Raw genomic sequence first — 23,810 nt, 5'->3', positions numbered from 1 at the left:
TGCAAATTCTGTGCCTTGTAGATATTTAAATACTGGTATGATGAAAGAATGTGAGCTTTAAAGTTACTTAGACCTTAACTTGAATCCCCATTCTGCCCCTTAGCTTTCTGTTAATGTGCATTTACTCAGGTTGGGTGTTTTGTTTTTTTTTTTTTTTTGACAATCTGGCAAATGAGGCCAATAACCAAGTTGGTAGTGGTTGTATGGGGAGTAAGTGAAAAAGTGCATATAAGATGTTTAGCACAGGCTGGGCATGGTGGCTCATGCCTTTAATCCCAGCACTTTGGGAGGCTGAGGCAGGTGGATCAGGGATTCAAGACCAGCCTGGCCAACATGGTGAAACCCCATCTCCACTACAAACACACATACACACAAATTAGCTGGGTATGGTGGTAGGCGCCTGTAATCCCAGCTACTTGGGAGGCTGAGACATGTGTATCACTTGAACCCAGGAGGCGGAGGTTGCAGTGAGCCGAGATTGTGCCAGTGTACTCTAGCCTGGGTGAACAGAGGAAGACTCTATCTCCAAAAAAAAAAAAAAGAAGAAGAAGAAGAAGATGCTTAGCACAATAGCTGATACCAGTAATGCTCAGTAAACATTCATTTTATCACCTTTTTAGAACACCTTTATTGAAACAGTAATTCATATGTCATAAAATGTACCCTTTTAAAGTGTACAATTCAGTGACTGTTAGTAGATTCATAGAGTTATATACCCATCACCATAATCTAATTCTAGAATATTTTCATCACCCTAAAAAGAAACCCATTAACAGTCACTCCTTGTCCCCTAAGCACTGCCCCCACCCACCCCCCAGCCTTTCGCAGCCACTAATCTACTTTCCAGCTGTCTGGATCTTCTAGACATTTTATATAAATGGAATCAAACAATATGTGGCCTTTTGTGAGTGGCTTCGTTTACTTAGCATGGTGTTTTCAAGGTTTTAAGCTTCATGTTATTGCATGTACTTCATTTTCTTTTTTTTTTCTTTTTTTTTTTTTTTGGCTGAATCATACTCCATGGTGTGGACAGAACACATTTTGTTACTTTATAGCTCAGTTACCTTTGCATTGCGGAAGATGTCCATGTTCTGTCTCCTTGTTTCCAGGCCACAGAAAGCAGCACCTGATTGGGGGAGGGAGGAGAAGGACTTATTGAATAGTTCTTAATTTTGATTGTAATAATCGTTGGCTTTTTGAATTCAAAGCATTTTGATCAGTTTATTTAATTGGTCTTTTAAATACCCATTTTAAAAATTACATTACGGAGGAAACTTCATTTGGGTTGTGAGAATAGGGATTTAAGGGGAAAAAGTAGTACTCTAGAGTTTGACAGGGTGAAAGGACACTTTGTCATGTGACACATTTTTTATAGATCGGTCCTGAGATAGAATAAAGCAAAAGCTGTTTCCTCTGCGTTATCACAGAGCAGTAGATTGACCTTATTTATTTGCTTGGTCCATTTTCCCTTTGTGTCACAGGGCCCCAGAGGAGACCAAGGTATCAAAATTTTAGCTTATCTAATTTGTATCCTTTCACACTACTTAAAGACATGTTCAAGGCAACAGGAAAAAAAAATACGGTTCCTGGGTAAACATAGGGGTGCAGTGGTGGGTGGGGCCGTGGGCCAGCAGGCTGGCTCCCTGTTGTTGGATCACTATGGAGATGACCCTGTCTCTGCCCCACCCCCTCCCTCAGCCATGAGGCAGAGGCAAGAGGATTGCTTAAGCCCTGGAGTTCTAGGCTATAGTGCACGATGATGATTTTACTGGCACACAGATGAATAAGATACTTTAAATAAAAATAGAGTGCACAATGACCAGGCCTGTGACTAGCCACTGCACTCCAGCCTGGGCAGCATAGCAAGAGCCTGTCTCTCATAAGAAATTTTACTAGAATAAAACTTAATGTTTATTACATAGACGTTGCATATTCATTGTAGAAAAAAACTGAATTACAGATGATTTTTAAAACTCTACCGGAGCAAGCCATTTCACCTATTTGTGTACATACTCCCAGATTTCTTAAACACGTTGTGAAAAATAGATTATACCATTCTGATGGTTTTTTCTAAGCTGCTTTTTGTACCTAATGTATAGTGAGCGTCTTTTCCTGGCCATAATATTACATACCAAAGAAAAAGTCAGGCTTCACAACAAATAACTAAAGACATTTTGACCAGAAACTAATGAAAGATTTTTTAGTTTTGTTTTTGCTCCTCCTGTATAATGCTGAAATTGGCAATTCTGCAATAACATTAACATTTTCTGAGGATCTGCTGAAGATGCACGTGACAAAGAGGCAGGAGCTCCACTTGCCCCATCACACAGCCTTAACATCGCTGGCTTCAAATGAGATCAAGCAAACGTTGGCTTCAGTGTCCAGGTCTCTTCTTGGGGTCCCACGGCCTTGCATCTGGCACCTCTGCTGGGTGCCTCACAGGGCTTCCGGGATGTGCAGAGACCCAAGGGACCCCTTTCTCCCACCGCAAGCTCTCTGGAGGCAGGGAAAGGCGCCGGGACCTGAGCCTAGCGGGCCTGGCACTGTGGCTGCGGAGAGAAGGGCGGTGGCCCGCAGGGGGCGGGCAGCCTCCGAGGGAGGTCCGTGTGGGCCGGGGCGCGGCAGCGGGCGGGGCTGCGGGCCTGCGGGGCGGGGTGCCGGCTCCGGGGCGGGGTGGCGGCTCCGGCTCGGAGTGTTGTTGGATCCCTATGGAGATAACCCTGTCCCTACCCCACCCCTCTCCCGAGCTGCGGGGCTGAGGGTGCGCTCGCTTTTCACTGCGCAGTTCCAAGAGGAGACAGCCGCCACTGTGCCGGGCCTTGTGACCACTTCCCAGAGGTAAAGCCTGTGATTTCTGGGCCGCGCAATTTTTTTTCTTGGGGGCGCCCGGGGCACCTCACCTGGGCCGGCTGTTTCCCAGTGCAGTCCAAGAAGACCTAAGCAGCGCTGAGGGGCGCTGGGCCCTCCCTTAGCAGCACTGGAATTAACCAAGATCCTCAAGAGGCTCTGGGGAGAAACAAAATCCACGCGTAAGGTCGGGGTTGCGCCGGGTTGTGGCAAGAAAACTCTTACCTCTCCAGAGAACTGATCTGGGATTGAAGTAAAAAGTTCTTGAGCACTTTGTAAACGTTAATTTTCATAGGTTCACACCAACACCCTTCTTACTTCTGGCAGTTCTCACCCTCTTTCCTCCTATAACCTCCAAAAATATAGGGAGGAGGGTGGGGAGTAGGTTGGGGGAATGAAGAAGAAATACAAAAAATCTACTGTGAATACAGGTCGTGGTCATAACTATAGCTCTAAGCGTTAATATGCTAAGATCTGATAAATGGGACAAATAAAACGGTGGTACTTTAAAATATTTATCGATTTGAAAGTACCGATGCTGCGCTTATTAATAGACTTGATGTATGTATCAGAACAGATCCTGACATCATCGGTATTAAAGTTCACTGCAACCCATGCAATTGTATCCCTGCTCGTTATAGTCTGTTTTGCAGGAACTGACATTTGTGCTCCTCAGAAACCTCAAAAATCATGCTCTAAAAGCAATGATTGCAGTGGGAGAAAGAAGGGTTAAGGACTTGGGAGTTTTATAGCAACAATCGCTTCTTGTTTGTTACAGCTTTAATTTCATAGCCTTAAGCTTGTACATCAGTGAGCACATCCAGCATTTGAAAATACTAGCCCCGAGACCCTAAACAGTGCTGAGGGGCGCTGGGCCCTCCCTCCAGGACCCTGGAGTCCCTTAGCAGCTCTGGAATTAACCAAGACTCTCAAAAGGCTCTGGGGAGAAACAAAATCCACACGGAGGGTAAGGTTTGCGCTGGGCGTGGCAAGAAAACTTACCTCTCCAGAGAACTGATTTGGGATCGAAGTAAAGTTCCTGAACACTTTGTAAACGCTGATTTTCATAGGTTCACACCAACGCCCTTCTTCTGTCAGTTCTCACCCTCTTTCCTCCTGTATGATCCAAAATGGTATTTTCTATCACCATCTGTACTGTCAATAGCCCAGGTTTCCTCAAAACACATTATTTTCATTATCCATTGCTTAGCATGTATTTAATAACAATTATATACTGTCATGTATTTTTACATGCCGTAAATGTGGGACATTTAACTCAACTGGAATTGTCTTTCATTTCCGTTTTTTTCACCAATCACACTCACTTTTCTTCTACTCCAGTTCTTTTCTGCAATCTTTAGAACCAGATAATTTTTTGGAGGCATATTTCAGGAAGTAAATTTTAGATAATCAAATAAAGGGATCATTGCACAATTTGCACCTGTGAATTGCCGAAACATTTGAATGTAGGTACAAATCTCTGCCAAGAAACCATGTTTTTTTTTTGTTTTTGTTTTTGTTTTTGTTTTTTTGAGACGGAGTTTTGCTCTTGTTACCCAGGCTGGAGTGCAATGGCGCAATCTCGGCTCACCGCAACCTCCACCTCCTGGGTTCAGGCAATTCTCCTGCCTCAGCCTCCTGAGCAGCTGGTACCACAGGCACGCGCCACCATGCCCAGCTAATTTTTTTGTATTTTTAGTAGAGACGGGGTTTCAGCATGTTGACCAGGATGGTCTCGATCTCTCGACCTCGTGATCCACCCGCCTCGGCCTCCCAAAGTGCTGGGATTACAGGCTTGAGCCACCGCACCTGGCCCCATGTTTTAATTTCTAATCCACTCTGTCTACTATAGTGGAGTAGGACCAGACTAACTTGCATTTCTCCAGCTGTATAACAGATCACCTGTGGAATCACAGTTAACTGACATTATGGCTCTTGTGTGTGATCCCAGTGAGGATTTAGCTCCCTGTATGGGCTGGTAGTTGTTCAGTTATTTCATCTTTTAATTTGGCTCAGGCTGTTCTGAGTGGAAAAAACAAAAACAACTTTTATTCTCTATACTCTCACACACACAGTACAACCCTTCACCTCTTGTCACCAAAGTGTGTAGGAATTTCTTCCCACTGACAACCAATTCTCCAGTGGCCATCAACTTGATGTCCTGTAATTTAACCCAGTTCTGACACTGTGTAACTGGAGTTAGTGTCAGATCCCACAGGGTAAGGGCTCAGTCCCAAAAGACCGCCCCCCCACTTCAAATGCCAATCACAAGTTGTAACTATGTATTGTTTATAATTAACCAACCAGTTACAAATCTGGATTCCCACAAGCCCCTCCTCCAGTCTGATTAATTTGCTAGAGCGACTCACGGAATTCAAGGAAACACTTTACTTATCCATTTATTATAAAGGATATTACAAAGGATACATAAGAATAACCAGATGGAAGAGGCACACAGAGAAAGACATGTGGGCAAGGGTACCGAGTTTCCATGTTCAGCCATCCCAAAGATTTCTGAATCTTGTCCATTGGGATTTTAATGGAGGATTCATTACATAGGCACAATTGACTACATCTTTGGCCATTGGTGATCACTTAGCTTGAGCCCTTTTCTCCTCCCTAGAGGTCAGGGGATGGAGCAGAAATTTCCAGCTCTATAATCATATGGTTGTTTTCCCTGGTAACCAGCCCCCATCCTGAAGCTGCCTAGTGGTCCATCAAGATTCACTTCATCTGAACAAAAGACGCTCCTATCACCCAGGGAATTTCAAGGGATTTCAGAGCTCTGTGTCAGAACTAGGGTCAAAGACCCAATACTAGAACAAAAGATTCACCCAGCATCCCTATCTACAAGAGTTTAGGAGCCTTATGTCAGGAACCAGGGAAAAAGGCCAGAGACAAATAATATCTATTTCTTATTATTCTACCGTATCACAGGTTGTAACAGAGCAGGCCCATCCTTCTTTTGACTAAGCATAGAAGTGCCAATGTCAATTGCTGAATTCCTCATCAATATGCCAAATGGATAATCAGCCACGACATAGAAATGTATTTCCAAATACATCCATAGCAGTTGTTAAAGCACACTAAATATGGCCTGAGACGGACTCTGTACTTCTATATTTGAATCCTTGTGGATGAACTGCAACCTAACTTAATAGGTAGACAAGATTGAAAACCTAACTTAGGTGTATGTGCCTGTAACAATCGCTGAGTGTTGGCCAATCCCAGGAGCCATTCTTCAACCACTTATACACTGTTGAGTGTTCAAACTGTGTTCAAATAAGGCAAATGCTGAGCCGTAACCAATCTGGCTGTTCCTGTACCTCATTTCTGATTTCTGAACATTGCTTTACTTTTTTGTCTATAAATTTCTTCTGACCATGAGGTACCCCTGGAGTCTCTCTGAATCTGCTGTGATTCTGGGGGGCTGCCCGATTCACAAATCGTTCATTGCTCAATTAAATTCCTTTAAATTTAATTCAGTTGACATTCTCCTTTTAACACAGTTTTATATCCAATTCAAGTTAAACTCACACTTCAGGAAAAATCTAGTATAATTTTAAAACTTAATAGCCAATTACTACCTGTATAGCCTTGGATGATTTTCCGATTTTTTTTCCTTTTTCTTTTTTCTTTCTTTTTTTTTTTTTTTTTTTTTTTTTCCTTTTTTTTTGAGACGGAGTTTCACTCTTGTTACCCAGGCTGGAGTGCAATGGCGCGATCTCGGCTCACCGCAACCTCCGCCTCCTGGGCTCAGGCAATTCTCCTGCCTCAGCCTCCTAAGTAGCTGGGATTACAGGCACGCGCCACCACGCCCAGCTAGTTTTTTGTATTTTTTTTTAGTAGAGACGGGGTTTCACCATGTTGACCAGGATGGTCTCGATCTCTTGACCTCGTGATCCACCCGCCTCGGCCTCCCAAAGTGCTGGGATTACAGGCTTGAGCCACCGCGCCCGGCCTTTTTTTTTTTTTTTTTTTTTTTTTTTTTTTTTGAGTCAGGGTCTCACTGTGTTGCTTAGGCTGGAGTGCAGTGGCACAATCTCGGCTCAATGCAACCGCCCCATCCTGGGTACAAGCAATTCTTTTGCCTCAGCCTCCCGAGTAGCTGGGACCACAGGCATGTGCCACCACGCCCGGCTAATTTTTTTGTATTTGTAGTCGAGACGGGATTTCACCATGTTGGCCAGGATGGTCTTGATCTCTTGACCTCATGATCCGCCCGCCTCGGCCTCCCAAAGTGCTGGGATTACAGGCGTGAGCCACCGCGCCTGGCCAAGATCATTCTTAAATGATCATGGCCAGATGCAGTGGCTCATGCCTGTAATCCCAGCACTTTGGTAGGCCAAGGCAGGCGGATCACCTGAGGCCGGGAGTTCGAGACCAGCCTGACCAACGTGGAGAAATCTCATCTCCACTAAAAATACAAAATTAGACAGGAGTGGTGGTGCATGCCTGTGATCCCAGCTACTCAGGGGGCTGAGGCAGGAGAATTGCTTGAACCTGGGAGGCAGAGGTTACGGTGAGCTAAGATTATGCCATTGCACTCCAGCCTGGGCAAGAAGAGTGAAACTCTGTCTCAAAAAAAAAGAAGAAAAGACACACAGAAAAGATGAAAAATAGTTCATAGTTTGGTTTTATACTCTAAAGTTTCGAGCCTCTCTTGGTATTAGAAGATACTGGTGACTGCTGTATTGTAATCATAATGCACAATAACTATTCTTGCCCCAGAATGAATTCTCATCTCAAATGAGTACCTTAAAATGCTTCCATTTATTCTAATGTACTGATGTCATAAAGAATAATCTGTCAAATCTACATTTAATTCAATTCTAAGCTTATTTTACCATATGACTCACTTCACATAATAATGGAAATTGCTGGGAAGATGATCACAGAGTTGATAAATTGTCACAGTTGTGACACAGTTGTCAAACCCTAACAGTGAAGGAATTTGTTTTTTTCTTACTAATAATTTGCTTTTTAGTCTTTGAATTTGGAAAATTGGCAGATGCATGTCTCTGTTTGTGCTGCTATACTAAAATACCTGAGACTGGGTAATTTACTGCTATACTAAAATACCTGAGACTGAGATTCGGGCAGCCCCCCAGAATCACAGCAGATTCAGAGAGACTCCAGGGGTGCCTCATGGTCAGAAGAAATTTATAGACAAAAAAGAATATATTTTCCACACAGTTCTGGAAGCTGGAAAGTCCAAGGTCAATGTGATGACAGGTCTGGTTAGCTGGTGAGGGCTGTTCTCTGTTTCCAAAAGGATGCCTTATTGTTACAAATTCTGCAGGGGAATAATACGCTGCTCTCACATGGCAGAAGGTGGAAGGGCAAGTGAGGTCAATACTGTGTGAAGCCTTGTAAGGGTCTGAAATTTCAGTTCACAAGGGAAGGAGCCCTCATAACCTATATGTCTTAAAGGCTCAAACTCTTAATATCATTATGTTGGCCATTAGGGCTTAACACCTGAATTTTGGAGGTGATACATTGAAACCCTAGCAATTATGGTTTGAATTGCAATTATAGAACAATTATCCATTTGTTGATTCAGCAAATACTTGCCAAATACCCATTCTATGGCAGACACTATTGTGGGAGGAAGTGTCCAAAATGCCTCCCAGTGGCCCCAGCTTCCTGGTCTTTATGCCCTTGTGAATCCCCTCCCCTTAGCTGTGGGCTAGACTTGCTTATAATACAGGAGTTGACCAACTTTTTCAGAAAGGCCAGATAATAAATATTTTGCTTTCTCAGTTATATAGTCTTTCTCCCAATTACCTAATTTTGTTATAGCAAAAAAAAAAAAAAAAAAAAGCAACCACAGAGGCCAGGTGTAGATCCAGAACTTTGGGAGACTGAGGTGGGAGGAGGATCACTCGAGGTCAGGAGTTTGAGACCAGCCTGGCCAACATGGCAAAACTCTGTCTCTACTAAAAATACAAAAAAAAAAAAAAAAAAATTAGCTGGACGTGGCAGTACACACCTGTAGTCCCAGCTACTTGTGAGGCTGAGGCAGGAGAATCACTTGAACCTGGGAGATGGAGGTTGCAATGAGCCAAGATTGTGCCACTGCGCTCCAGCCTTGGCGACAGAGCAAGACTCCGTCTCAAAAAAAAAAAAACAGGCTGGGCGCGGTGGCTCAAGCCTGTAATCCCAGCACTTTGGGAGGCCGAGGCGGGTGGATCACGAGGTCAAGAGATCGAGACCATCCTGGTCAACATGGTGAAACCCCGTCTCTACTAAAAATACAAAAAAATTAGCTGGGCATAGTGGTGCGTGCCTGTAATCCCAGCTACTCAGGAGGCTGAGGCAGGAGAATTGCCTGAACCCAGGAGGCGGAGGTTGCGGTGAGCCGAGATCGCACCATTGCACTCCAACCTGGGTAACAAGAGCGAAACTCCGTCTCAAAAAAAAAAAAAAAAAACAAAGACAAAAAAGCAATCACAGATAACACATGAATAAATGAGATTGTCTGTATCCCAATTAAACTTTATAAAATCTGGTGGTGGGACAGATGTGGCCTGCTGACTGTGTTTGCTAACCCCTGTTCTGATTAATCAAAAAGTGATAGTGTGTCACTTGTCACTTCTGAGGTGACGCCACGCAAGGGCTTTGGCTTCCATCTTGCCTGCCTCCTCTTGCCCTCTTGCTCACTCACTTGGGTGGAAGTGAGCTGCCATTTTGTGTGCTAAACTAGAGAGAGGCCCACATAGGAGGGGAGCCTCCGGCCAACAGCCAGCCAAGAACTGAGTCTCTCGCTCCAACTGTCTGGGAGAAACTGGATCCCACCAGCAACTACTGATGTGAGCTTGGAGGTTAATTCTTCCCCAGTCCAGCTGCGGCATCCCCAGCTGCCACTTAGATGGTGAGAGAACCTGAGCTGGGGACCCACCTAAGCTATGTTTATACTCGCGACTCACAGAAACTGTGAGATAATAAGTGTTTGTGATTTTAAGCCACTGAGTTTTGGGATAATTTGTTACACGAATTAAACAGTATGATAACCCCATTAGATAATCAATACCCACTATGATAGTCTACGTATAACAATGAGCAAAGGAAAACCCTGCATATTATTTTCCCCTCTTGGAGATTCATTGTGACCATTAAGCATATTAAAACATCAAAAACATCCTACAAAAAAGAAATAAGTTTAATATCCCAATCATTTAATCACAGATTCTGTTTTCAGGGGAAATGCTCATTGATATCTTATGGGACTGCTATTTGGAGGAATGTAAAATGCTAGAATAAGAAAAGAAATTATTCCACTAAAGAAGTAGCAATTGCCATCCTGCCATTTCTCCCTGGATTGAATAGCTAGTCAACAAAATTAATGTCTTAACATAATCAAAATAATCCTGAGGCAGGCAGTGCACGGTGGCTCATGCCTGTAATTCCAGCACTTTGGGAGGCTGAGGTGGGCAGATCACTTGAGGCCAGGAGTTCAAGACCAGCCTAGCCAACATGGTGAAACCCTATATCTACCTAAAATAAAAAAATTAGCCAGGCATGTTGGTGTGCACCTGTAATCCCAGCTACTTGAAAAGCTGAGGCAGGAAAATCACTTGAACCCGGGAGGCAGACACTGCAGTGAGCTGAGATTACACCACTTACTCCGGTCTGGGCAACAGAAAGAGACTCTGTCTCAAATGAATAATAATAATAATAATAATGATAATGATAATCTTGAGCTGGGAGCAGTTGGTCACACCTGTAGCCGCCAGCTACTCAGGAGGCTGAGGCTAGAGAATCACTTGAGGCAGAAGTTTGAGGCTGCAGTAAGCCATGATTATGCCACTGCACTGCATGGCTTACTGCAGTGAAATCCTGACCCTAAAAAAATAAACAGAAGGCCGGGCACGGTGGCTCACGCCTGTAATCCTAGCACTTCGGGAGGCCAAGGTGGGTGGATCACCTGAGGTCAGGAGTTCAAGACCAGCCTGGCCATCATGGTGAAACCCCATCTTAAAACAAACAAACAAACAAACAAACAAAACAGAAAGAGAAAAAATAATCCTGTTCAAATTTGTACATATATGCATGTATACACACACACATACCATATACTATACTATGCTCACATATTTAAGCCCACCAGCAGAGACAGCAATTATTCTTTCTGTAATGTTCAGCTCATTATATAACTCAGTAATCCCTTAACACAAAGTATAATAACAATTTTGAGAACTTGCTAAATAAAAATCCCATATGTTGGCTCTTGGAGGGATTTCACATACCAACAGCTGGGCGTCTTATGAAAGTAGGGATTTGTTTTCATTTAGTGTTGATTCAGAAGGAGGTATTTAATTTCCCACATTGCCAAGAGGTTTTTGTCTGAACAACACATTATGATATGTAGTTTGCCAAGACACATCGCTATCTTGCTTTACACATGAGGAAACTGAGGCCCAAATACTAAATCACTTGTAAAGCCTCAATTTTGGGGAGTCAGAACAGAGATCTAAATCTGGTGCTCACTGTTACGCTGGTCCTCTGTAACATTTCTAAAATTGTTCCTAATATGCTATATGCCTAACATATTCATTGAAAAAACGTGCTGCTTCTCTTGAAGTGTAATAAGAGCAGAGGCACTGCAAATGTCTGTCATATTCTAGAATTATTTTGACTCTTTAATAAAATTTCTAGCCAGGCATGGTGGCTCACGCCTGTAATCCCAGCACCTTCGGAGGCTGAGGTGGGTGGATCACGATGTGAGGGGCTCGAGACCAGCCTGACCAACATGGTGAAACCCCACCTCTACTTAAAAATACAAAAATTAGCCAGGCATGGTGGCCACACCTGTAATCCCAGCTACTTGGGCGGCTGAGGCAGGAGAATTGCTTGAACCCAGGAGGCGGAGGTTGCGGTGACCTGAGAGCGTGCCATTGCACTCCAGCCTGGGCGACAGGGCAAGACTGTGCCTCAATCAATCAATCAATCAATCTATCAATAAAGTTTTTTTCAGCTATACCAAGCCACGCTGTACTCTCTCTTAGAATTTACAGCAACAGAGGGTTGCTGAGAAACTTAGATGTTTGTGATGCTTTAATCCCAGCTAGAGTATCACTGACAAGTGTTTTTCCACCTTGAGTTTTACAAACCCCAGTAATGGACAATCTCTGGAGACAGCTAGAGCTGTCAAGTGATTTTTTTCCCGCTTAGATGGAGCCAAATCTTTCACTCTGACATCATCCACTGTTCCTAATTTTGTCTTCTGGGGATTCACAGACAATGTGTAATTGATTTTATAGATATGAAAAATCTTCAGATAGTTGATGTGTGTGTATATAGTGTGAGAAAGGGGTCCAATTCCTCTTCTCTCTTTTTTAAAACAGATAATCTATTTTCTATAAATGAAACAAGCCACCCTTCTCCTTCTGATTTGTCATCAAGCAAGCGCCCCTCTATAGCTGGGTCTATTTTGGAGTTTCTCTTCTGTTCCACGGGTTTATTGTCTGTCCCCTAACTAATACCTTATCATCATCACTACAGCTTTTTAGCAAGTCTTGATATCTAGAAACACGTCTCCCTTCCTTGTTTATCCAGACTGCCTTGACTGGTTTTGGCCCTTTAAAGTTCCATAAATATTTTAGAATCAGCTTTAAAGTTTTATGCGTCGCGTCACACACACACACACACTCACACACACACACACACTCACACACACACACCCCCCACAATTTGTTACTGAGATTGAGTTGATCTGTAGATCAAGTTGAGAGAGTTAATCTCTTCACTCCACTGAGTCCTCTAATCCATGAACAAGATGTATCTCTCCATTTATTTAGGACTTTAAACATATTTTTCAATGAAGTTTTATAATTTTCTTCATAAAGTTTGCCCTTTTAAAATTTTTTCTAGGTACTTAATAGTACTTGATGTTATTGTAAATGATATCATTTTATAAGCTTCTTGATTGAAATAGAGGATGTAGAAAAACATGCGGATCGTAAGTGTAGCATTCAATGAATCACAGCACGCAGGGGAGTCAAGGGCTCCCTTTCTCGGTCAGCACCAGCATGTGGAATCACCTCTTGAATCCCCTCCCAATCGTTACTCTCTGTTTCCTCCCCACATGTAAACCCTATATTGACGTCTTAAACACTACAGGGTAGAACTTCGGTAAATGAATCCACGCTGTATGTATTATTTTGTTCCCAGCTTCCTCTGTGTAATCTGCTCTGTGTGTAACTCATCCTTACTGTTTTGTGTAGCAGCAGACTGTTCATTGCATTGATATACAGTATTCTGTCACATGAATGCATGACAGTAGATTTCTCCACTGGACTACTGGTGGATGCTCGGGTTCTCTCCAGTTGGGAACGATCCAGTGCAGCATATTCTTGGTGATATATTTTAGTCCATATGTATCCTTTTTTCAGTTGGGTCAAGTTTGGCATTCCTCAGGAAATAACGCCAAATAGTTTTTGAAAGTACATACACCAATTTGCACTTTGACCAGCTGTATGTGAGAGCTCTAGATGCCTACCAACATGTGGCGCTGTCAGTTGTTCTGGGTAACAAACCATTCCAAAGGTTAGTAGCTTGAAATGGGAATCGTGTTATTTTTCACAATTCTATGGGTTGCCTGGCCTCAGTTGGGCAGTCCTTCTGCTTTGTATGTTGGGAGTTTGGGTGATTCACGTGGCTGCACTTACCTGGGAGCTTGGTTGGAACTGAAATAACCAAGATGACTTTATTTGCACATCTGGTGCTTTGACGGAGGTGGCTGAAACAGCTGGGGGCTGGCTCAAGCTCTCTCCGTATGGTTTCTTGTCATCCAGTATTCCAGCCCAGGCTTATTTACATGACAGCTGGATTCCAAGGGTGCAAAAATAGAAGCTGCAAGTCTTCTTAAGGTCCATGTCCATAAGTCACACATCATCACTTCCACAACATCCATTGGTTAAAACAAGCCAGTGCTAGTGCAGATTCAAGGAGAGGGAGAATAACAGACTCTACCTCTTGACAGAGAACTGGTCTGTGGGTACAGGGATGGGAGCAACTGTTCCTGGGCATGTGCACAGAAAATATGCTGTGTTCCTCCCTCTGGCCACAATTCACACTGGCAGCACACAGAATACATTTACTTCACACCAAGACACCACCAGTGTCTTCCAATTATGGTATGAGGCTTGAAGCCCAGTCTCGTGATCTCTGTCAGGTCCCGTTGCAAATGCGGCTTCTTGTTCATAACTCCTCTCAATCTGGAGACCTCTGGGCTCAAAAGACACATCATCTCTTTCCCTTGACATTCGGCTTAAAATGGTGGCCCAGAGACTTTATATTTCAAATTTTCTTGGTCCTTCTTATTTCAAGCTGGCCATGCTTTTGTGAGAACAAGGCTCTTGACAATTTTATGTGCTTTGTATATATCTAATTGTAATTTATTATATTAGACAGAAGCTATATTCACAGGTGAGCTGTGGATCAGGGTGCTGTGGACAAAGACTTTCAGATTCTTTGAAACTCTCTTACAGTTGACCCTTGACCAGTGTGGGAGTTTGGGGCACAGATTCCCAGTGCAGCTGAAAATTCATGTTTTTGTTTTGTTTTGTTTTGTTTTGTTTTGAGATGAAGTCTTGCTCTGTACCCCACACTGGACTGCAGTGGTGCAATCTTGGCTCACTGCCACCTCCACCTCTCAGATTCAAGCAATTCTCCTGCCTCAGCCTCTCGATCAGCTGGGATTACAGGTGCCCACCACCACGCCTGGCTAACTTTTGTACTTTTAGTAGAGATGTGGTTTTGCCATGTTAGCCAGACTGGTCTCGAACTCCTGACCTCGCGATCCACTCACCTCAGCCACACAAAGTGCTGGGATTACAGTTGTGAGCCACTGTGCCTGGATACGTGTAAACTTTGACTCCCCCAAAACATAGCTACTAATAGCCTACTGTTGACTGGAAGTCTTACTGATAACACAGTCGATTAACACATAATAGATGTTATGTGTATTACATACTGTATTCACTCAATAAAGTAGAGAAAAGAAAATGCTATTAAGAAAATCAGAAAGAAGAGAAAATATATTCACTGTTCATTAAGTGGAAATGAATCACCATAAAGGTCTTCATCCTCATCATTTTCATGTTGAGTAGGCTGAGGAGGAAGAGAAAGAGGAAGGTTGTTCTTGCTGTTCCAAAGGTAATTTTTTTTTTTTTTTGCCCCGCTAATTGTTGTATTTTTTGTAGAGGCAGGCTTTTGCCATGTTGCCCAGGCTTGTCTCAAACTCTTGAGCTCAAGCAATTCACCTGCCTCAGCCTCCGAAAGTGCTAGGATTATAGGCGTGAGCCACTGCACCTGGCCTAGGTATTCTTTATCACTAAAATTTGTCCCAAAGCTAAATAGATTTTTCAGATTAATTCATGTCTCTCACCTTGGACAACTAAAGAAGCCAATCAGCACTTTCTTTTTTTTTTTCTCTCTTTGAGACGGAGTCTCACTCTGTCACCCAGACTGGAGTGCAGTGGTGTGATCTCTGCTCACAGCAACCTCCGCCTCCCAAGTTCAAGTGATTTCCTGCCTCAGCCTTCTGAGTAGCTGGGATTACGGGTACCTGCCACCACACCTGGCTAATTTTTTGTATTTTTGGTAGAGATGGGGTTTCACCATGTTAGCCAGGATGGTCTCAATCTCCTGACCTTGTGATCTGCCCACCTCAGCCTCCCAAAGTTCTGGGACTACATATATAAGACACCACGCCCGATATAAGCCACCACGCCTGGCCTCCAATCAGCACTTTCTATATTCTGCTCACAATTTCTTTAGCCAGGTCTATAAATTCATTGACACATTTTCTATCCTCCACATTAGTGCAGGTAACAGTGTTACTAAATTTTCCGCTGCTAAGTAATGCCGGTCATCTCACTAGCCTTTCGTAACAATGTCACTGCTTTTCTAAACTCCACTAAACTGTCTCCTCTACACCCTTTTAATTTCCACTTGCCGAGTCCCAAAGTCAGTGTCATATGTTTTAAGTTATATTATGGCAATAATCTACTTCCAGGTACCAATTTTTTGTTATTGCTGGATAACAAACCATCCCGAAATTTAGTGGCTTCAAACAACAATCATTTATTATTTCCTATGGTTCTGAGGGTCAACTGGGCTCAGCTGGGCACTCGTTCTACCCCGTGTGTTATTGACAGGAGTCATCTATCCCTCTGCTCTGCAGTGCCACCCTTGACATAGGTCGAGTGTCCAAATGTATGTGAGTCTGTTTCTGGACTAATTGCTCTATTCCATTGGTTAGTTTATTCTTGTGCCAATATCTCATGCTGTTATTTACACTAGCTTTATAAAAAATAAGTCCTGCTATTAAGTAGAGAACGTCCAACCACTTTGTTCTTTTTAAAGTTGTCTTTGCTCGTCTTGACCCTTTACATTTGTATACACATTTTATAATCAGTTTGTCAAACACACACACAGCCATGCACACACACACACACACACACACACACACATGCGCACACACACACTACATCTGCTGGGTTTTCATGAGATTGTATTGAGTAATAGATTAACTTAGAAGAATCAATATCTTCCCAGATGTATACACTTCTTTAGAGCTTTAAAAATTTTCTCTGGATAAAATTTTTAGTATTCTGTGACTTGTCCCACCTTGATTTATATCAAATTTTGTTTTTAGTTTTTGTTTTTTTCAAGACAGGGTCTCATTTGGTTGCCCAGGCTGGAGGGGCAAGAAAACAGTTCAGTGCAGCTTCAACCTCCAGGACCCAAGTGATCCTCCCACTACAGCCTCCAGAGTAGGTGGAACTACAGGCATGCACCACCATTCTTGGCTAATTAAAAAAAAAATGTTTTTCATAGACACATGGTCTTGCTATATTGCACAGTCTAGTCTCAAACTCTCAGACTCAAGCAACCCTCCTGCCTCTGCCTATATTGGATTTTGAAATGCTATTATAAATGATACATTATTGCTTATTAAATGTTGGTAGTATACAGAAAACAACTGATTTCTGTATGGAAGCCTAGTGTGCAGCAACCTTGCCAAGCTTGTTTATAAAATCTGTCAATTTATCTGTAGATTCTTTCATCTTTTCTACATACAATTATGTTATTAATACATGATGACAATTTAATTTTTTTTTTTTTTGAGACAGTGTCTCACTTCGTCACCCAGCCTGGATTGCAGTGGCATGATCTAGACTCACTGCAATGTCTGCCTCCTGGGTTCAAGAAATTCTCCTGCCTCAGCCTCCTGAATAGCTGGGACCACAGGCATGTACCACCATGCCTAGCTACTTTTTCTATTTTTAGTAGAGATGGGGTTTTGCTATATTGGCCAGGCTCATTTTAAACTTCTGACCTCAAGTAATCCACCTGCCTCGGCCTCCCACAGTGCTGAGATTACAGGCATGAGCCACTGCCCCTGGCCTTTTTTTTTTTTTTTTTTTTTTTTTTTCAAAAAAAAAAAAATTATACACTTTATTTTATTGGTTTATCACATCAGAAAGATCCTCCAGAACAATGTTAAATAAAGATAGTGGTAGTGAACAGAGAGAAAGTTTTGCCATTTTACAATTACTGCTATGTCTGCTATAGGTTATTGTATTTGCCCTTATTCAGATTAGGAAGTTCCTTTCTTGTTCTGGTTTGCTGAGATCTTTTGTCATCAAGGGGTATTGAGGTTTATCAAAAACAGTTTTGGGGCCAGCTGCAAGGCTCTTAGCTGAAATCCCAGCACTTTGGGAGGCTGAGGCACAGTGGTGTACGCCTGTGGTCCCAGCTGAGGCTGAGATGGGAGGCTTGCTTGAACCCAGGAGGTTGAGGCTGCAACGAGCTAAGATCCAGCTGCTGTACTCCAGCCTGCGTAACAGAGCAAGATCCTGGCTAAACAAACAAACAAAAATTCCTTATATATACTGAGATTATCATATAATTCTCTCTCTTTTTTCTTTTGTTCATGATGAGAAGTACATTGATTTTGTAATGTCAAACAAAATTTACATAAATCCAACCTGGGGGTGATATATGATCTTTGATATATATTGCAGAGTTTTGTAGTTTCTAATATTTGGTAGGATTTTTGCATCCACATTTATGGTAATATATTTGTAATAATTCTTTCCTGTAAAGTCCTTAAGTTTTGGTGATAAGATTATATAAAGGTTGGCCAGGCGCGGTGGCTCATGCCTGTAATCCCAGCACTTTGGGAGGCTGAGGTGGGTGGATCACGAGGTCAAGAGATCGAGACCATCCTGGTCAACATGGTGAAACCCCGTCTCTACTAAAAATACAAAAATTAGCTGGGCATGATGGCGCACGCCTGTAGTCCCAGCTACTAGGGAGGCTGAGGCAGGAGAATTGCCTGAACCCAGGAGGCGGAGGTTGCGGTGAGCCGAGATCGCGCCATTGCACTCCAGCCTGGGTAACAAGAGCGAAACTCCATCTCAAAAAAAAAAAAAAAAAAGATTATATAAAGGTTATACCAACTTCATCAATGTGATGGATGGAATTTGGTTATACCAAATTCCCAGTGAACTTGGGAATCATTCCCTCTTTTTCTATTCTCTGAAGATTTTGTGTAAGTGTAGTGCCATTTCTTCCTTGAACGTTTGGTAGATACAGAAGTTGGTTCTAGGAGTAGGATGTTGCCTTAACAACAGCAACACATTCTAAATTATGTGGCATTAACATCCCATCTGGCAGCATGAAATTGTTGAAGACCTGAAAAGATGGCAATCCATGTTATGCAGGGGGAAAAATTTGTAAAACTATAGCCTGGAGTATATTAAAGGACATATCATATACCTAATGAGCTTGTACTTTCTGCAAAGAGGTAGAAAATGAACGTTGTTAGAATGAGTTTATTACTACAGGCCACGTTTGCCGAAGTACTAGAAGAAATAGAGGAGCTCAGAAAATATTTGACTGGTTTGCAATCAGGAATGTAAAAGAATTTAGCGAGGGCCTCAAAACTCAGGGATTTGCACAATTGGGAGGAATAACGGATTCACATCTTCAACTAGTAAAGAAAAGACTGAGAAGGCCTTTGAGCATGAAACGATGCTGAAAACTCTGCCTATTGGCAAGGACCAAGTCAAAAGTATGGTTGTCACACCATCGTTAGAAGCTCTGAATGAAACGAGGTGGTGCCCAGCAAATACTTTCAGCGGGAAAAACATCTCAGGGAAGGGAGACTTAGGGTTTGGCTTTTTCTAAGGAAGCCTGATAGGCTCAAAATATCTGTAGTTAACTTTGGAGAGAGGCTTCCATCTTTAGAGAGAGACACTCCAAAAATGTCTCTAAACAATTGTGACACATAGCACTGCTTAGAATTAAATACGTAATTTGGGATATATTTTGAGAAGTGGCATCGTCAAGGGAATCACTGGCATGGTCTAAAAGAGAATGTGATTGTTGGAGACAAAATGATCACTGGGCCCCAGCCTTCTGTAGCTGCATTTCAGGATTGTTATGAATCGTTGAATATGTCATCCTTCTTTAAGAATGGGACTATCTATTGCAATTGTCTGTCCCTGTTCTACCGTGATTTATATTGTTGACAGAGGCAAGGACCAGAAAACCTATTTTTTTAGTTCAAAGATATTTGGATCAAAGGGAGCTATATCTGTATCCACAGAGAGACTCTTGTGAATCATTCTTTGCTCAGGAACTCTGCGCTAAAAATATTGATGAGATGGAACTTTGGGGTTGTTTTCCTTAAAAATGTGTGAGTATGTTCTGCATATGGGAAAGGAAGGGAACTGATCCAAATGGTAAACTATGATAGGTTCTATTACTATTCATGCTTCATCTAATCCTCTTCCCTTGAATGTGGGCTGGACCTGGTGATTTGCTTTTAATCAACAGTATATAGCTAAAGTGATGAAATGTCACTTCTGAGGTTAGGTTACAAAGAGACTGCGGCTTCCCTCTGCTGTGCCCTCTTTTTTTTTTTTTTTTTTTTTTTTTTGAGACGGAGTTTTGCTCTTGTTACCCAGGCTGGAGTGCAATGGCACGATCTCGGCTCACTGCAACCTCTGCCTCCTGGGTTCAGGCAATTCTCCTGCCTCAGCCTCCTGAGTAGCTGGGATTACAGGTACAAGCCACCATGCCCAGCTAATTTTTTGTATTTTTAGTAGAGATGAGGTTTCACCATGTTGACCAGGATGGTCTTGATTTCTTGACCTCGTGATCCACCCGCCTCGGCCTCCCAAAGTGCTGGGATTACAGGCTTGAGCCACCGCGCCCGGCTGTGCCCTCTTTTGCTTTCTCATTTGCTCACTGTGATGGAAGCCTGCTGCCATGGGAGCTGTCATATGGAGAGGGCCATGTAGCAGAGAAGGCAAGGGAGGCCTCCAGCCAGCAGCTGGTGAGCACTGCCGTCCTCAGTCCAACAGAACATGAGGAATGAAATCCTGCCAACAACCACAAATGAGCTGCAGGGCCTTCAGTGAGACTGTGATCCCTGCAAACACCTTGACTATAACCTTCTCAGAGCCCTTGACACAGAGGTACTGGTTATGAACTGGATTGTATCCCCTCTTCCCACAAATTCATGTTATAACCTTAACCTCTAATATTATTGTATTTGCAGATAGTGCCTATAAGGAAATAATAAAGGTTAAATAAGGTGATGGGTTTTAATCTGAGAGGACTGGTGTCCCTTTTTTTTTTTTTTTTTTTGAGACAGAGTCTCTGTTGCCAGGTACCATGCTGGAGTGCAGTGGTGCGATCTCGGCTCACTGCAACCTGTGCCTCCCGGTTCAAGCAATTCTCCTGCCTCAGCCTCTCGAGTAGCTGCACCTAGCTAATTTTTGTATTTTTAGTAGAGACAGGTTTTACTATGTTGGTCAAAATGGTCTCAATCTCTTGACCTTGTGATCCGCCTGCCTCAGCCTCCCAAAGTGCTGGGATTACAGGCGTGAGCCACTGTGCCCGGCCGACTGGTGCAGCACACATCTGTAATCCCAGTGTTTCGGGAAACTGAGGCAGGAAGAACCCTTGAGCCTAAAAGTTTAAGGTTACAGCAAGCTATGATTTTTTTTTTAGATGGAGTCTCACTGTCACCCAGGGCTGGAGTGCAGTGGCATGATCATGGCTCACTACAACCTCCACTTCCTATTCAAGCGATTCTCCTGCCTCAGCCTCCCAAGTAGCTGGAATTACAGGCATGTGCCACTATGCCCAGATAATTTATTTTTTATTTATTTATTTTGAGATGGGGCCTCATTTCATCACCCAGGCTGGAGTGCAAGGGCATGATCTCAGCTCACTGTAACCTCTGCCTCCCAGGTTCAAGTGATTCTCCTGCCTCAGCCTCCCGAGTAGCTGGGATTACAGGAGCCTGCCACCATCCCCAGCTAATGTTTTTATTTTTAGTAGAGACGGCGTTTCACCAGGTTGGCCAGGCTGGTCTCGAACTCCTGACCTCAGATGATCCACCTGCCTCAACCTCCCAAAGTACTGGGATTACAGGCATGAGCCACTGTGCCTGGCCCTAATTTTTGTATTTTTAATAGAGATGGGGTTTCATCATGTTGGCCAGTCTGATCTCAAACTCCTGGCCTCAAGTCATCCACCCACCTCAGCCTTCCAAAGTGCTGGGATCACAGGTGTGAGCCACCACACCCAGCTCAGTAAGCTATGATTGCCTTACTGCACTCCAGCCTGAACAACAGAAGTGAGACACTGTCTCAAAAGAAGGAAAAGGAGAAGCAGAAAGAAGAAACACCAGAGATCCCTGTCTCTGCATGCACGAGGAAGAAAGGCCACATGAGGACACAGTGCGAAGGCGGCCAGGAGAGAAGCCTCCCCAAACCGATACTACTGACATCTTAATCTTGGAATTATAGCCTCTAGAACTGTGAGAAAATACATTTCTGTTCAAGTCACCCAGTCTGTGGCAGTTTGTTATGGCAGGCCTGTTAGGCGAAGACAGTACTCCCCTAAACTGTGCCTGGATTCTCGAACCACAGAAGCTTTAAATAATTGTATGTTGTTTAAAGCTGAAATTTTTTGGAGTAATTTGCTATGCAGCAATGAATAATACATTAGCCTATTTTGTTTTTCTTTATATCCTCTTTGACCTCTGCCCTGAAAAGATGGGCAGGTGGAATGTCATCTTCCAGCATTTCAAATTCTTGCTTTTGGAAAGACACAGTGGCTCTTGCCTGTAACCCCAGCACTTTAAGAGGCCAGGGCGGGCAATCATTTGAGGTCAAGGAGTTCGAGACCAGCCTGGCTAACATGGCAAAATCTCATCTCTATTAAAAATACAAAAATTAGCCAAGCATGGTGGTTCACACCTGTAATCCCAGCTACCTGGGAAGCTAAGGCAGGAGAATGGATTGAACCCAGGAGGAGAGGTTGCAGTGAGCAAAGATTGTGCCACTGCACTCCAGTCTGAGCAACAGAAGCGAGATTTCAGATCTGGGCGAAAGTACATAAGAAAAGAATAATTGCAATGATTTGAAGTTCATGGGATTTTTGTATATTTGTATGGTTTATTATATATGTATATATATATATATATATATATATATATACACACACACACACACATACACACGAATTGTTATAATTCTTTGTATATATGTTGTATGTGAATTTCTATAATTATGTAATTCCTATAAGGACATTAACATATTGGATATTTCTAGGTGATTTTAATTGCACACCTATTGAAATAAACCTGTAGTTTCTAGAAGCGGAAGAAAATTTGCTGAGATGTCAGCTGGGGGTTCTTTCTGGAGAACCCCAGAAATGGAGAGCTTCCACACGAGATTTAGTGCCTGGACACCTTTTAACAACAAGTCATTAAATAGACAGGTAAGTTACATATTTTAGAATAGAACAAGTTTAATTCGGAAGGTTAATTTTACTGTGATATATTGGGTCTCATGCTGCCATATTTTTAAAAGAAAAACTCTCTTAAGAATTTATTTGAGTCAGTTTAAACAAAAAGAAACCTAGCTTTGTCCCCAAGGCAATCTCTTCTCACCCCAGTCCTCATCTCCTACCTTAAGGGAGGTTCCAGATGGCCTCTGTTTTCACTCAGTACCTCCAGGATAAAATAGAGACCTCCCAGACATGGCTGCTATAGACAGGGTAGGAGATGGGAATGGTGTGCTTTTGGTGGGGGAGGCTGGGACCGTTCATGCCTGTGTTCCTGCGCATTTCTATAATCCCTCCTACTTCCTGTGCCAATTGGATGGTTCCACGTGGCCTGGGGATGCCACTCCCATTTTAAGGTAATTCAGGAAGTTGTCATTTAATGGCCTATGGTGGCTGTGGCAATAGAGAAGGTGAACTGGGTGCTCAGAGCTCTCGTGGGTGTTCTTGTGAGTTCAGCCTCGTTTACCGAAGAAGGAGACTAGACCCAGCTGCGACTAAAGCCTGACCTATGAAAATAACAATGAACTTGTTATCTCTATCTGAGCAAAGCTGGACCGAAACCCAGGCTTGCAGGATTCTGGTCCTTAATGTATTTCTTCCCTAGAGACAGCCTGTCTCTGTTGGCTATTTAGCAATACTTAACTAACTTTCATCTTGGTGGGTACTATGAAGATCCAGGGTTGTAGGTTAGTGAAGTTATACCTACCTCAGATGGTCCTGTTTTCACAATCAAATGAGTGTAGCCTGTATATGTTTCCTTTTTCTTTCTTTTTTTTTTTTTTTTTTTTTTTGAGACAGAGTTTCACTCTTGTTGCCCAGGTTGGAGTGCAATGGTGTGATCTCAGCTTACCCCCACCTCCACCTCCCAGGTTCAAGTGATTCTCCTGCCTCAGGCTCCCAAGTAGCTGGGATCACAGGCATGTGCCACTCTGCCCAACTGATTTTGTATTTTTAGTAAAGATGAGGTTTCTCTACGTTGGTCAGGCTGGTCTTGAACTCCTGACCTCAGGTGATCTGCCCACCTGGGCCTCCCAAAGTGCTGGGATTCCAGGTGTGAGCACACCGTGCCTGGCCAATGTTTT

The 23,810-nt window shown here is 43.1% G+C and overlaps 1 protein-coding gene across 2 annotated transcripts in view; it reads left to right on the top strand.

The window, feature by feature from the left end:
* Positions 1-2,683: 2,683 nt before the first annotated feature.
* Positions 2,684-23,810, top strand: part of ECT2L (epithelial cell transforming 2 like) — a 118,428-nt gene continuing 97,301 nt past the window's right edge. For both annotated transcript variants that reach the window (XM_074397386.1, XM_074397385.1), the window contains exons 1-2: positions 2,684-2,838; positions 22,494-22,662. In XM_074397386.1, the coding sequence (XP_074253487.1) occupies positions 22,561-22,662 (102 nt within the window). In that variant the 5' untranslated portion in view covers positions 2,684-2,838; positions 22,494-22,560. The remainder of the gene's footprint in view (positions 2,839-22,493; positions 22,663-23,810) is intronic.

Source organism: Saimiri boliviensis, chromosome 4 (genome assembly GCF_048565385.1).
Source record: "Saimiri boliviensis isolate mSaiBol1 chromosome 4, mSaiBol1.pri, whole genome shotgun sequence".
NCBI classification, from domain to species: Eukaryota; Metazoa; Chordata; class Mammalia; order Primates; family Cebidae; genus Saimiri; species Saimiri boliviensis.
This window is presented reverse-complemented; position numbering and strand designations above follow the sequence as displayed.